The sequence below is a fragment of the Sinocyclocheilus anshuiensis genome, unplaced genomic scaffold (assembly GCF_001515605.1).
Source record: "Sinocyclocheilus anshuiensis isolate Anshui unplaced genomic scaffold, SAMN03320099.WGS_v1.1 scaffold1052, whole genome shotgun sequence".
NCBI lineage: Eukaryota > Metazoa > Chordata > Actinopteri > Cypriniformes > Cyprinidae > Sinocyclocheilus > Sinocyclocheilus anshuiensis.
This window is the reverse complement of record NW_015549556.1, coordinates 1,038,254-1,053,475: the sequence shown is the minus strand read 5'-3', so window position 1 is coordinate 1,053,475 and position 15,222 is coordinate 1,038,254. Positions and strand designations below refer to the sequence as shown.

Here is a 15,222-nt window from a genome sequence, read left to right as displayed (position 1 = left end):
GTTGATATTTGGCATTTTTTAAATATCGCATAGGCTGATAAGTTTTCCTGTTTGGCCGATACGTTCGAGGCGGGACTTTTATTTTGACGGCGCTGAGAGCGGCAGCGCCTGAGCACACACGTTCTCCCTCTTGTTCGCTGTTGCTGTTAACAGTTCTGTCTAATACGGACAGAAATCTGTCTAATAAGATCCAGTTGTGAGATCTTGTGAAGTGTGCATTTGTATCTTGCATGATCGTGTGTTCTCTGCGTGACGGTCGGTCCGTGTGAATTGAATACTGACATGAGGAGAGTTCAGCTTCACAGGAGACGCGCGATCGACAAACTTTAAAGTGGTCATATGATAGGATTTCAAGTTTTCCTTTCTCTTTGGAGTGTTACAAAGTATTTGCTATTGACTGTTCAAATGCGGAGTTTGGCGCATCGTGTGTGTGTGTGTGTGTGTGTGTGTGTGTGTGTGAGAGAGAGCGAGAGAGACAGGGTCACAACCGTCTTAACCGTGGCCTGTGTACTGCAAACACATACCAGCTGCATCACTGTGTCTGTCACGCTACTCTGTTTCCCTTTCGGGCTCTGTCTTTACATTTATTTTGAAAGATGAAGCTGGTGATTATGTTAAGGGGCGTTACATTTCCGACGAGTGCTTGCGGTGTTCGGCCAATCACAATGCACTGGGTCAGCTGGCCAATCAGAGCAGACTGCGTACAGGTATTTCATAAATCATCCCTTATTCCTATTAAACATAGAGTCTTAATTATTGTCCAACTTCCCTAAAAAACCCTTTGGCCTATAACCTAACAGAATCTTCAACTGAACAAAGTACACAGATTAGATACATTAATCTTTTTTAAAAAAGTAAAATAACATATATTTATATCACACTATCTGATTTTTAACAAAATACTTGGATAGCATGCTTTTCGTCCTCTTGAAAAATTACACGCATGCGCAGTATCATCAGCTCATCGGTTCTCAAATCGGACGTGTCCGAAAGAAACGGTTCTCGGTTGAGTGTACCGGTGATCCGAAAACCGATGCAACCGGTTCTTGATTCGAGAAGGAGAACCGCTCCAGCAGTGGGCGCGTACGTTTGTTATCCGGCTCGCTGCACACATGCTGCTCTGCTCGTGTTCATCTTCAGTTCTCTCTTCACAGCAGTTCAGTCAGTGTACTGTTTGAGTAAATGAATTACTCCTGGATATTGGTTTATTTCGACTCCGAGGGAGTGTCAGCCATGTTAAAAAAGTGAATAACTTGAGTAATTTGTGGATTAATGCTTACTGGAGACGCGAACCGTTTCAAATGATTCAGTCCGATTTGGTGAACTGGTTCTACCGGTTCACTAAGAAGAACCGGTTAAATCGAACGATTCATTCACGAACCAGACATCACTATTGAGCAGCAAATCAGCATATTAGAATGATTTCTGAAGGATCATGTGACACTGAAGACTGGAGTAATTCACATAGAAAACAGCTATTTTAAATTGTAATAATATTTTTCGAAATAATATATTTTAACCCGTACCAATCACAAACTTTTGAATTTTGTGTATATTATATACATTTAATGAATTAGGAACATTTAAGTCATGGGAATGTTTCATTCACTCTCATGCACACACACACACACACACACACACACACACGCAGGTTCTCCGTTGAGTTCAACCTGTTAAGACTGGTTTGTGTCCGTTTTTGGTTTGTGTAGTTAATGGGTGTGTGTCCATAGACGAGCTGATCTCACCATCAGATGATTCAAGTTTACTGTACATAAGAAAGTAGCAGAACAATCATCACTGTGCGTTTGACTTTGATGTGTTTTTACCAAATACAAAAATATAAAGAGCCATATCAGTGCAAAAGTGAAATATAATATCTCTGTCTTTCTCTCTCTCTCTGTGTTTTCCTCTGTAGGAGAGAAGCTGGATTATAAATCATGTGAATCTCTGGAGGAGATCTTTAAGAGGGTGCAGTTTAAAGTGCTGGATCTGGAACAGACAAACTTAGACGAGGATGTGAGTGCCGCTCTTTTTTACCTCATTTGTCTCATTTCCTGACCAGCTTTATGACCGCAGGGTCATTCTTGTTCTTTCTCTTTCCATCTTTAAGACTGCCTGAGCTTCTGTTATGACGAGTGCAGCACTCTGATTTCATTTATCAGTGCCGTTACTCAATGAAAATACTCATCTGTTTAGTGTGTTTGGTTGAGGCATGTGTCTCTGTGTGCAGACTACATGTGTGCTGTTCTGATACGGTTTGTGTTTGTCCAACATAAACACAGATATCAGGAGACATTAATTCAGTCCGGTTACTTAAGGTCGCTCCTGGCCTTTGCTAGCTGTGCTTGATTTAACGCTATAATCTTGCCATAAGTCATAAGTTGGGTGGATCTCAGCATCTTCCATATAAACAAACACACAACTTAAGGGAGTGTCATGGAAAACTGGATTTTTTTCTCTCTTTTGAAATAAATAAAAGATGTACACATATTCTAACCATCATTATTTATGTATATATTTATTGTTTCATTTATTTATATTTGTTTACATTTATTTTAATGTGATGGATTTATTGATTTATTTATTTTTAAATAAAAGATGTACTATGCATTGCACACATTCTAACCATCATTTATGTATATATTTGTTTAGTTTATTTATATTTATTTCAATTTATTTTAATGTAATTCATTTTATTTTTAATTATTTTTATTTTTTTAATAAAAGATGTACACATTCTAACCATCACTAGGCCTATTTGTTATTTATGTTATGTTATTATATTTATTTTTGTTTATTTATTTCATTTATTTATATTTATTTTAATGTATGTTTAAATTTATTGTATTTTAATTTCTACTTATTTTATTTTTATTTATTTTATTTTATTTTTATTGCACATAACTACTGTGCTGGGATCAGTTTCTCCTACCTAAATCCAACTACTCCTTTAAGTGTTATTGGTTGTTTGTTTGGCCACGGCAGGTTTTTGTCCCCCAGCCGCAGTGCTGTAATCGGCATGTTCGTTGTTTTTCTGTGTCTATAAGTATTTGTTGCACTCCTGCTGCTTCTAATCTTCTTTACCTTTAAACCCTCTTTATGAACTGCTTTGTACTTGTTCTTGTTTTTGGCTCCTCCAGAAACATCGAGCCTGTCCCTCCTCCTCTGTGAGAGCTCTTGTATGCAGTCATTGTGTTTATAGTGTGTGTGTGTGTGTGACCCTGGACCACCAATCATAAGGGTCAATTTTAGGGCAGTCAGTTTAAGGAGTTAATTTAATTAATTAGTTATGGAAAAATAACATAATTGCAGTATTTTAACACAGTTAAGGCACCCGTCCCGCCCCAGACCTGTACGTCATCTTATATTTCATACGGTTAACTGTTGACAAACATGATGCAGGGCAGCAACCAAGTAGTCCATAAATGCCGTTATGTGCCCCTAAAAATCAAGATGTTGAGCCAAAAAATGCAGCTGTATGAATTTTGTCATGTTTTGAAATGAAATTACTTTTGTGGGTAATTTCTAAGCCAAATGTGATGTGCAATTAATTAGATTAATTAATCACCACATTGTGTAATTAATTAGATTTAAAAATGTTTAATCGATTAACAGCTCGAATATATATATATGCCTATACATACACACATTCATGTTGCTGATAGTTGTTCATTTATAATTGATTATTGTTTGGAAAAAAAATTTAACGTGAACGGTTATGATGTGTGGAGAATTTTTCATGTAAAATATTTAATATTTCAGTAGATTTTTGTTTCCACAAGCTCTATCAAGTTATCTAAAATAGCTGTGTGATGTTTGTCACTTGTCTGTCATTTTATCTGTTTTTTTATGATGCAGGTTGGAGCTCAACACCGTACGCTGCTCCTCAGCAGAGCTCTGACCAATCAAACACCGCTGCGTTTCACTTCTGTCCTCATTCAGAGCGTGAATGTGGGTCTGTCACAAGCGCAATCCCCGCGCAGAATAGTGCAAAATGTTTAGCATTATTTAAGAAATATGAGAAATCATTTTTATTTTAGTACTGATTAAACTATTTGACACTTAGTTCTTAAAGGGGTAGTTCACCCAAAAAATGATATATTTATTTAATATATTTATCTCTAGAATGTTTTGTCTCAGCTTGTCTGAGATCACCGTGTGACTCATGCTGCTTAAAGCATAGTGTAAATCTCTAGTGTAAAGATGCTGGAAACAAAACCTTGTTTTCTCTTGAGACACACATACAGTATATACATAGACATGTGCACATGTATAGACACGCACACTAATTCTCAGCACTTACAGCATCATATGAGACAGTCTGGAGCTTCGTCCAGGATGAAACTAAAAACCCACAACTAATCATTCTCTCACATTTATTTGAATATTACCATATAGACATGTTACCTTGAAAGAAAAATTAATTTAATTTATTATATTTTTATCATAATTAATTAATTTCTAAAATATATATTTTACATATGTACCATGATTATATCATATTTTTAAAGTTTTATATGTATAATTCCCCCCATCAGTCTGTGAACAGGTGCAGCAGGCTGTTGTCATGGTAACGCAGGTTGTCTGCATGTGTTTGTGTTGTGCATCTCTGTCGTAACCTCCAGAATAAGCACAAAACAGACTGCTATTAATTCAGAAATGCTGTACAGAATAAAGAGCGTGTTTCTTTCTGTCTCTCAGGGAGCATCAGCTTTGTTCGATATGATAGAGTACTATGAATCCGCCACTCATCTCAACATCTCCAGCAACAAGCACATCGGCACACGCGGCTGGCAGGCCGCCGCGCACATGATGAGGAAGGTGAGGCTTGAGTTACGCTCAGTTCACACTGTTATGAAGAGTTGATCTCCTCATCTTGTCTGTGTGCCTCCAGACGAGCTCTCTGCAGTATCTGGACGCCCGTAACTCGCCGCTGCTGGATCATTCAGCCCCGTTCGTGGCCAGGGCTCTGCGGATCAGCGGCAGTCTCACTGTCCTGCACCTGGAGAACGCCGGCATCTCAGGACGACCGCTGATGCTGTTGGGTAATGAAAGAAAGAAAAAAAACACTCTGGACATTAATCCTATGAAACCTGCTGTGTCATATTTAATGCACAAAACTTTAAAGTGCACCTATTGTGGGTTATGAAAGGTTCATATTTTGGTTTTGGGAGTCCCCAACAACAGGTTGACATGCATGCAAGGTCAAAAAACACTTTCATTGTCTTATAATATGCATTTATTTTTTTACCTTACTTGCTCAATGACTCCCAAATGATTCGTTTAACGATTCATTTTTCCAAACGCTAATCGGCGGTGATTGGTCCGATCGGTCTCATTGTTTTTTCATCTTGCCTGTAATGCCTGATAAAGCAGTTTGTGAGCGCAGTGCTGCTTTGTGACCAGCGTTACCGTGGAAATAGTACAGCTATTTTAACGCTCCAAAAGCGGCACCTTGTGGCAAAGAATGAATTAGCATTTTCATTCATTCAACTTGAAAAGACCAACAAGTGGGCTGGCAATATGCTAATGTTTAGTGTTGACCTCAACATGAAACGTCTTGGGATTCGTTTTAAAAACGACAAATTTCAATGATTCAGAGTCGACTCTTTCTTTTGAGAGACAGATTCGTTTAACGATTCATTTTTCCAAACGCTAATCGGCGGTGATTGGTCCGATCGGTCTCATTGTTTTTTCATCTTGCCTGTAATGCCTGATAAAGCAGTTTGTGAGCGCAGTGCTGCTTTGTGACCAGCGTTACCGTGGAAATAGTACAGCTATTTTAACGCTCCAAAAGCGGCACCTTGTGGCAAAGAATGAATTAGCATTTTCATTCATTCAACTTGAAAAGACCAACAAGTGGGCGGGCGATATGCTAATGTTTAGTGTTGACCTCAACATGAAACGTCTTGGGATTCGTTTTAAAAACGACAAGTTTCAATGATTCAGAGTCGACTCTTTCTTTTGAGAGACAATAACTTTATACACGGTGCACTTTCAGATTTAAAACTTGGCAGGATGTTTTCATTCACTTAGAGCTGTGCTGCATGAAAGGTAATTTTCAAAAATCCATAATAGGGGCACTTTAAATGATCAACATTATCAATTTTGCTGATAAACGTGTTTATCTACTCCATGCCTGATTGACATTTTATAGTTTTTAGCAAGTAAAAGGAATTTTAATATAATTGTACAAACGTCCACCTTTAGCTTGTTTATGCTGTGATTGTTTTTGCTTTAAACGCAATAATAACTTAATTCAAATTCATAATGACACTTACTAGACTGAAGCAAATTTGGGTAACACTTTACTATAAGGGTACATTAATAATCATGTACTAATACCTAAATGAATGCTTAATTCGTCATGTACTAATGATTAACTAATCATGAACTAATGAAAAGCAGCCCTAATAGTCATATGGATTCACGCATGAATAACGGCAGCCTTGTTAGTACATGTTTAATAGTTAATGCATTAATTAACATGTATAGGTAAACTAACTCAAACAGCCTCTTTGAGAAGGAATAAGAAGTACTCTGACTTTGAAATAAATTGAAATGGTTACTCTTTATTTTAAGGTGTCCTTGTTACAGTGTAATACATTTAAGTACTAACTACATGTACTTTCTATATGGTTAGGGTTACTTGAATGTAATTATACATTATTTATTGTTATCGTAATAGTAAGTGCATGTAACACGTGTAACAAGGACACCTTAAAATAAAGTCTTACCATCTAAACAATTTAATTCTATCATAATTTGAGCTTTTGACATCTGCAGCTTTGTTGGGTGGCAAATGATTAGTTTATCCTCCTCACCAAGCGTAGACAATGCTAAATACACTAATAACTGATCTTTTCTGTTTTGTGTTGTTCTCTTTCCCTGCTGCAACTTATACGCAACTAAAGACAAAAAAATAAACACTCCAAACCCACATTTGTAGAACGATTCCTAAAGAAATGACTAGAAACTAGAAACATACTGCAGGTAAGGTCAGAACGTTTGCTGGGTATCGGTACAGTTCACTCTCCATCCAGACACAGGCCATGATGATACTGTACCTCCGCTCTCTGACTTCTCGAAAAGCCTCACGACATCCCTTAATTGGGCTCAATACTCGTTGGGTTAGTACATGTGTGTTTGATATTAAGCATAAAATAAATGCTGAGCTGAATTTATTAAGCAGTTAAGAGTGAATTAATTATGAATGGGGGCCCCTCAAGTAAAGTCATGGCAAAATAATGCATTAACAAGCCACAAGTTGATGTCAGTGTTGTTAATTACGATGGGCCCCTCAAAGTAAAGTTATCCATTTTCTCAAAATGAAATGTGAATGCAGCAATTAAAAGGCAGTTTGTTTCATACATGTGTTCAGCCACAGCACTAAAGATGAACATGAACCTCAGAGAGCTGTATTTGGCCGAAAACAAGCTGAGCGGTCTGCAGGACTCGGCCCAGTTGGGGAATCTGCTGAAGTTCAACTACAACATCCAGATTCTGGACCTGAGAAACAATCACATACTGGACTCAGGTGTGACCTCTTGCTCCGTATCGTCCTGTTGTTGGTCTCCTACTTCAGTAGTGTTTGGACTCGTCGTTCAACCCGCTGTATTTGCTTTTGCTTGTTTCCTCAGGGTTGGCGTATATATGTGAGGGTCTGAAGGAGCAGAGGAAGGGTTTGGTCACTCTGGTGCTCTGGAACAACCAGCTCACGCACAATGGCATGGGATACCTGGCTGCCGCTTTGGTAAACACACACACACACACGTGTCACAAAAGTTTCCATGAGCAAATCCACATCTTTAGGGCTTATTCAAACCAAGAGCAACGGATGTAGTCCCAGAACTATTCACACCAACTATTTGACGCAAATTCGTTTGTAACAAGTGTGTAAACCTGAAAGAAATAGGGGTTACACTTCATTTTAAGGTGTTGCTGTTACAGTGTAATTATGCGATGAAATACTAAGTAGGGGTGGGGGAAAAAATCGATACAGCATAGTATCGCGATATTTCCCGCGGCAATACTGTATCGATACACGGACGCCAAGTATCGATCTTTTATTATACTATTTGGTAGAATAATAAAATCAATTTCTTTACAATCCACTAGATGGTGGTGTTGAGTTTTTTTTTCGGGTGAGGTCAGCTGGGTCACCTTCAGCATGCAGTAAGTTAGTAAAATAAAGAGGGCGGCATCGCGGAAAGTTATCAGGAAAGACCCGTCCGCGTTTAAATCGGATGTATGGACTTACTTCGGATTTGTAAACAAGGAGGGGATGCAAGTAGGGATGCACCGAAAATATAGGCTACATATAATAATAATAATAATAATAATAGTGTTCAGCGCGCATGTTTCACTCTCCTTGTCACTGCGCAGTTTGACGCTCCGCTCAATGTTCCGATCTATGAATGTGCAAAAAGCAAAGTCCGCTCAAATAACGCGCTGACAGAAAAAAGCAAAGTCCGCTCAAATAACGCGCTGACAGAAAATTTCTATGCAGTATACTTGATCCGGTTTGCAGTAGCGCTACTGTGTGTAAAATAAAGAGGGCGGCATCCAGAAAGTTATCAGGAAAGCCCCGTCCCGGAAGTATGGACTTACTTTGGATTTGTAAACAAGGAGGGGATGCAAGTAGGGATGCACCGAAAATATAGGCTACATATAATAATAATAATAATAATAGTGTTCAGCGCGCATGTTTCACTCTCCTTGCCACTGCGCGGTTTGACGCTCCGCTCAATGTTCCGATCTATGAATGTGCTGATTTTAATAATGCATTAGTAAATGTTGAAATTAACATGAACTAAGATTAGTAAATGCTGAAGAACTATTGTTCATTCTTAGTTCATTAACTAAAGTAGTTAACTAATGAACCGTATTGTAAAGTGTTAACAGTATTAATATAAATTCTGTCCAGTTTTATTGTGCTACTTTCAGTAAAAGTGTGGTTATTTTATTGGATTGTGTTTTTTTTTATTCAGTATCATTAAAATTGAGTTAAATTTAAAAAGTCTCACAAAATTAATAAAATAAAATATAAACATTACAAAGCATTTTTTGTTTCGTTCAAAATACCTGTAGTAGCACAGCAGTGCATACCTGTTTACATTTAATTAAGGTGGACTAGATTAGACTGTAATACAAATAGTTGAGTTTGCCAGGTGCATACAACATTTATGACAGGTTTTCATGAAAGTGTTGGTCAGTTTGTCTGCTTGACAATCCCATTTTGCACTGCAACAATAAAACTGAAGTGAGATAAACTAAGAAATGTTTCCTTTTTAGTTAAAACAGATGTTGTCAAAGTTTTCCTTTGGGGACATAATTTGAAGTTGGTAAAAGGTAATAAATTGCAATATATCGCAATATATTTAAAATCGCAATAATATTGTATCGTGACACAAGTACCGTGATAATATCGTACAGTGAGGCCTCTGGTGATTCCCACCCCTAGTACTAAGTAATATTAATTAATGACATTAGGGTTTGTTTTAGGGTTAGTTGCACGCAATTATGCATAATTTACTTTTGTTACTAAAATAATTATGCAACAAGGAAGCTACATAGCATAAATATAATATATGCCTAAATGCTTGAAAATAAACTGATAATTTACTAAGACAAAAATTGTAGTAATGTTGTATTAAAGTAATGTTGTCATTTTAATGAGAATTAACTAAAAAAAAATATATAGGTCATAATAGGGCTGTATCTAACAATTATTTTTTAATAAAAGACTAATCTGATGATTATTTGGACGATTCAACTATTCTGGTTATTTTTCCAAATTGTCCATTCACAAGCCATTTTTGAAAGAAAATTATTGTTGACTTTTTTTTTTTATATATATATTTTATATATATTTTTACTGTTGTATTTGTACTGTTGTATATAGTGCTGCAAGTTAGATACACCTACTATATCAGCATCTCTGCCTCTATCATAAATGTTTTTTGGTGAACAGAATACAAAAATCAACCAACAGGACAGAAGAAAATGTAACGTTTGGTCTAGGGCTGCACGATAAATCGCATGCGATATTTAACGCGCCCGTTGTTCACTGACGAGCTGCGCAAAAAATCGCGCGAATATGAACGTGGTTTTGCGCAACTCGTCAGTGAACAACGGCTCTGTGTAGTTAATGCTGCTCAATGTGAAAGCCCGTAGGTGATGGAGATTTACCACTGATTACAGAACCGGCTTTCTGACAAGATGTGCATTAAATATCGCATGCGATTTATCGTGCAGCCCTAGTTTGGTCCATATTAAGAATTATTTTGACTTGAAATCTTTTTATTGTGAATATTCACACTTGAATAGAAAACTTTCTGTGACATTATAAATGTATTTACTGTGACATTTGATTAATTTAATGTGTCCTTGCTGAAAAAAAAAAAAAAAACTCTTACTTGGCAAACTTTTTAATGGTAGTGTATCACTGTTTCCACAAAAAATATAAAGCAGCACAACTGATGATAATCAGAAATGTTTCTTGAGCAGCAAATCAGCATATTAGAATGATTTCTGAAGATCATGTGACACTGAAAACTGGAGTAATGATGCTGAAAATACAGCTGTGCATCACAGGAATAAATTACATTTTAACAGATATTCACATAGAAAACATTTACTACAAATTATAATATTTTACGGTTTTATTGTATTTTTGATCAAGCAAAAGACCGTTTGTAGTGAACGGTGGTGTACATACAACAAAACAGTAGCCTCTTATGCCTCCTTGTGTAATGGCCCAAAATACAGAGCATGAGCGCATGAGATTAAGATGAGAGCTCGGCCCCATTCAGTCAGATGGTCATTATGGAGATTGAGAGGATGCTGTGTGTGTCTGCCAGCTGCTGACAGTGCAATGCTCGTGTTTATGTGTGTCCTGCCGCCTTTTTGTTAATTAAGGACAAAACGCACACACACACACATTCTCACAGTCTTGTGTGTAATGCACTGCAGTCTGTGCTGGTCTTCAAAACAGGTTCTGTGGTTTTAAAGCATCGTCTGCGCTTGTATTCACACCCCTCACAGAAAAAGACGGTCAGATCCCTTTGCAGAATAATCATAAACACACTGCCTGTCTTTGATGGAGTTAATGCACTTTCAGTTTCTTCTTCTCTTTTGCTCTCTGTTGCTGTAGCCGTTCACTCAGAGCTTGGAAACACTGAACCTGGGCCATAACGCAGTGGGGAACGAAGGAGTGCACAAACTAAAAGACGGACTCATAGCAAACCGGTCCATCCTCAGGCTGGGTCTGGCCTCCACCAAACTCTCCTGTGAAGGTGAGATCTGGAATGAAGCGTGAAGTTACTGTACATATAAACATAATGAATTTGATGTTGAATTTTGGGCTCAGCTTATGTGAAGCTCATATTATCGGTGTGTTTGTTCGAATGATAGGAGCGGTCGCTATCGCAGAATTCATCGCTGAGAGTCCGAGGATCCTCCGGCTGGACATGCGGGAGAATGAAATCAAGACCGGAGGCCTCATGGCTCTCTCGCTCGCCTTTAAAGTCAACTCATCGCTGCTCCGACTCGACCTGGACCGAGAGCCCAAAAAAGAGACGGTGAGTGTTTGTTAAATGGGAAGGGGAAAATATTTAACTTAATATAAGTAGAACTGCCTGTATTTAAAGCTAAAACAGTGTTAGATGTAGTAAGTTCTGTTCATTTATTTGAGTTCTCTGAGACCGATTTAAAACTATATTGCATTCTTTATATATTTAAATGTGTTTGAGATATACGGTTAAATATTGCTGTTTGTTACAGTATAATGTTATATCAGTGCAAATATATTCAAATTAAATGTTCTATATTAATATATTACTAAATTCAAGTGGGAAAAAAACTGGAAGTTATATATACACTACCGTTCAAAAGTTTGGGGTCAGTAAGATTTTTTTTTGTTTTGTTTTTTATAATCATGAAAAATAAGGTGTATCACAGTTTCCACAAAAATATGAAGCAGCACAACTGTTTTCAACATTGATAATAATCAGAAATATTTATTGAGCAGCAAAACAGCATATTAGAATAATTTCTGAAGATCATGTGACACTGAAGACTGGAGTAATGATGCTGAAAATTTGATCACAGAAATAAATTACATTTTACTATATATTCACATAGAAAAATGTTATTTTAAATTGTAATACTATTTAACAATATTATTGTTTTTACTGTATATTGGATCAAATAAATGCAGTCTATCTTTTTCACTAACTACACTTAATTATATACCACAGATGCATCTATGACCTTTTTATTGCATTACTATACCACATCTTTTTTCTATCGCTGCTCTCACAGGTGAAGTGTTTCATTGAGACACAGCGCTCACTGCTGTCAGACATTCAGAACGGCTGCAAGAGGAACTTCATCCTGGCCAAAGAGAAGGAAGAGACGGAACAGAAGATGAGGCAGTCGATTTCAATAGCCGAAATCGCCACGGAGGACCAAACTCAAGAGGATGAAGATGCATCTGCTGAGAAAAGTGAGGAAGAAAACACCACCGATGAGGGCAGTGCATCTGAGAGCCAAGAGGTCGACGATCAAAACCCGACACTACAAGACGATTCGGACTCGGACACAGAGGATGAGGACGCAGCCGAGGAGCCGAAAACTCCTGCGAACACCACATCTCCCATAGCGATTCCTGCAATAAACGCCTGTAAGGCCGTGCCCTCGATGCCTCCTCTACCAGGATCACCAGGGGGAATTACAGTGACCGAAGCTAGCGCTGTCCCCAGAGCCCCACCATCTCCTGGCCGCTGCTTTTCGGTGTCTAGTCCTGGCAGAGGACGCAAAATCTTTATGGTAACACGTGTGGAAAGCCCTCCGGAGCAACAACAGACGACTGTATTGGCGAAAGGCGTCAGCGAGTGGGCGGCACAGAGCCAAGCATGCACACAGACTAATCTAAAAGCACCTTTTGATGCACGTTCACAACCGCCTGAGCAACCAACAGCATCTGAGCTCAGCACGTTAACATCACGTGCAGAAACAACACCAGCACCTGTTGAACCGCTCAACACGTCCATGTCTTCACTTGCGGATAAGCAGGAGAACCTGAAGGAGTCGCAGTCAGAAATTGCACAGGATCCTGCTACGCCATTTGAAAGCCTGAAGGACGCTGTCTTTGTCGATCAGACTCACTTAAAGCAACAGTTGACTGTAAATACAAACACACAAAAAACGCAAGAGATGCAAAATGTAAGCGAGAAGGACCAGACGTTCTGTCCTCACACCAAGCAGAAACAGGACTCCAGTCCCATCCAAACAGAGTCATCAGTTTCAGGACAATCCCAGGATGAGACGCTAAGCCCAAAAGCCGAACCATGTCCAGAACAGCTGCAGGAAGTTGGTAACGGAGAGAAACAAGTGCAATCTAGTGAGCAGCAACGGGCCGCTCAGCTGCAGCCTTCACTGGAGGTCACAGCAGGTCACAAAGCCCTCGATGAGGAGGAAGGCTGCAGTGCTCGAGCGGGATCTCCTGACGTGAGCTCCACGGAAGAAGACAAAGGTCATCCTGCTGGGAGCACAGGAGCATCGCTGCCCAACGGGCTGAAGCCAGAATTTGCCTTTCACCTGCTCGAACCCAAGGGACCCAAACCAGCCAGCTGCATTATGGAGCATGGTGAGTTACGCTGGATTACCTCATATTCCACTGCATCATTCCACAATATTGGAGCACATTTATTTGGATTCATTTACATTGTTCCTAAAAACCTGTTCACACCAATTCTGATGCGACTAGATGACATAATAAAATATTCCCATTAGGGCTGTCATGATTCCTTGATTAAATATGAGCACTCGATTATAAATAATCCTCGATTGCATTTTGCATGTGTCGATTAACCGGCAAAATACTGGAAGTGGCGCATTCCATGGACGAGAGTCATGGATTAGCACATCCATGCATTATTAGCATGACAGAAATCATAATAAAGCATAGTGCTATTGTGAATTTACAAAGGCTGCGATTCAATTAAATAGGCTAAATATATGCGCTGCGGGTTTAAAATGCGCTTTATTTCTATGCGTGCAGGTTACGTGCATCTCAGATCGGCTCCGTTCACAGTAAATGCTGCTCCACACAACCATTTATTTCTGCATATGCTGTGATATGTTCATATGTTCATCTTGGAACAATGTGCACCATTCTATCAGAGTTATAAGGTAAATCATTTATAAACCTACGCCAGCACAGGATAATACACTGTTATCTTTCTAAATATGCAAACTGTTCATTGCGACTTCAAAATAAAAGATTAAACCCTCGCTCTGAGTTTGATGTCCTGCATGCTTTGATGTCCACACATTCTTGTTCAAGAAATGACAGCGGCTGTAGTATTTCTATCATAAAGAAGTGGCCAAATATTAAAGATTGTGGACATTTGAATTAAAAGTTTAGTCAATATTAAACAAGGATTAGATTGCACTGTAAAGTGTAAAATCAGGCTGTTGGCGCCTCTGCAGGCATTTGATATAGTACATAATGTACATAAGTTATGATTAGATCGTTTTATTTCACTATGTATTTTAGGGCTGGGCGATATAGCTAAAAAAATTATCAATGATATAATGTTTCATATCGTTCGGTATTGATAATTATTGACATTTTTTATAACCTTTTTTAAAACAAAAAGCAATAGAATTTTTTTTTTTTTAATTTAACCACTGTATTTATAATTAACACAATTTATTTTCAAATATTTTTTGTTTTAACAATTAAACAATAAAAATTAAACAAATATCTAATTTCTAATGTTTCATATGCAGATTAAATAGGTCTTTATTGTATAGGTCTAATTGTCTCCCGAGGCCAAAAGAGGGCGCAACGAGCACAATAATGCAGCGCATTTAAATTGTCAACGCAAGGAAGTAACTCTATAAAAACGTGCATTACGTCTAAATGAACTCATAAAAATCAAATATAATTTCATAAATTGCATAAACAATTATGAACAAAACAGCATCATGTATTTAGGCATTGCTTAATCCAAAGAGCCGAAGCGCCGATCACACAGACTGCATTTAAAAACATGAGACGCAGTGAAACGTGTTTTCTAAAAGTTTAAACTGTTTTAACTTTGCATGACTTTCCATATATCTCTTGTGTAAGACGTGAGTGCAGCAGTCATATTTGTCAGTTTAAAAAATGCTCTGAATATGCGTTCTGTGTGAATGGCTTGGTTTCGGTTT

General features: G+C 38.1%; 1 protein-coding gene across 1 annotated transcript in view; it reads left to right on the top strand.

Moving 5' to 3' along the window:
- The window catches only part of LOC107656977 (protein phosphatase 1 regulatory subunit 37-like), a 49,913-nt gene that overhangs the window by 27,949 nt on the left and 6,742 nt on the right, over positions 1–15,222 (top strand). The window contains exons 4-11 of the mRNA XM_016444942.1: positions 1,916–2,016; positions 4,702–4,821; positions 4,895–5,045; positions 7,382–7,537; positions 7,641–7,753; positions 11,156–11,297; positions 11,416–11,582; positions 12,325–13,651. Coding sequence (XP_016300428.1) covers positions 1,916–2,016; positions 4,702–4,821; positions 4,895–5,045; positions 7,382–7,537; positions 7,641–7,753; positions 11,156–11,297; positions 11,416–11,582; positions 12,325–13,651 — 2,277 coding nt within the window. The remainder of the gene's footprint in view (positions 1–1,915; positions 2,017–4,701; positions 4,822–4,894; positions 5,046–7,381; positions 7,538–7,640; positions 7,754–11,155; positions 11,298–11,415; positions 11,583–12,324; positions 13,652–15,222) is intronic.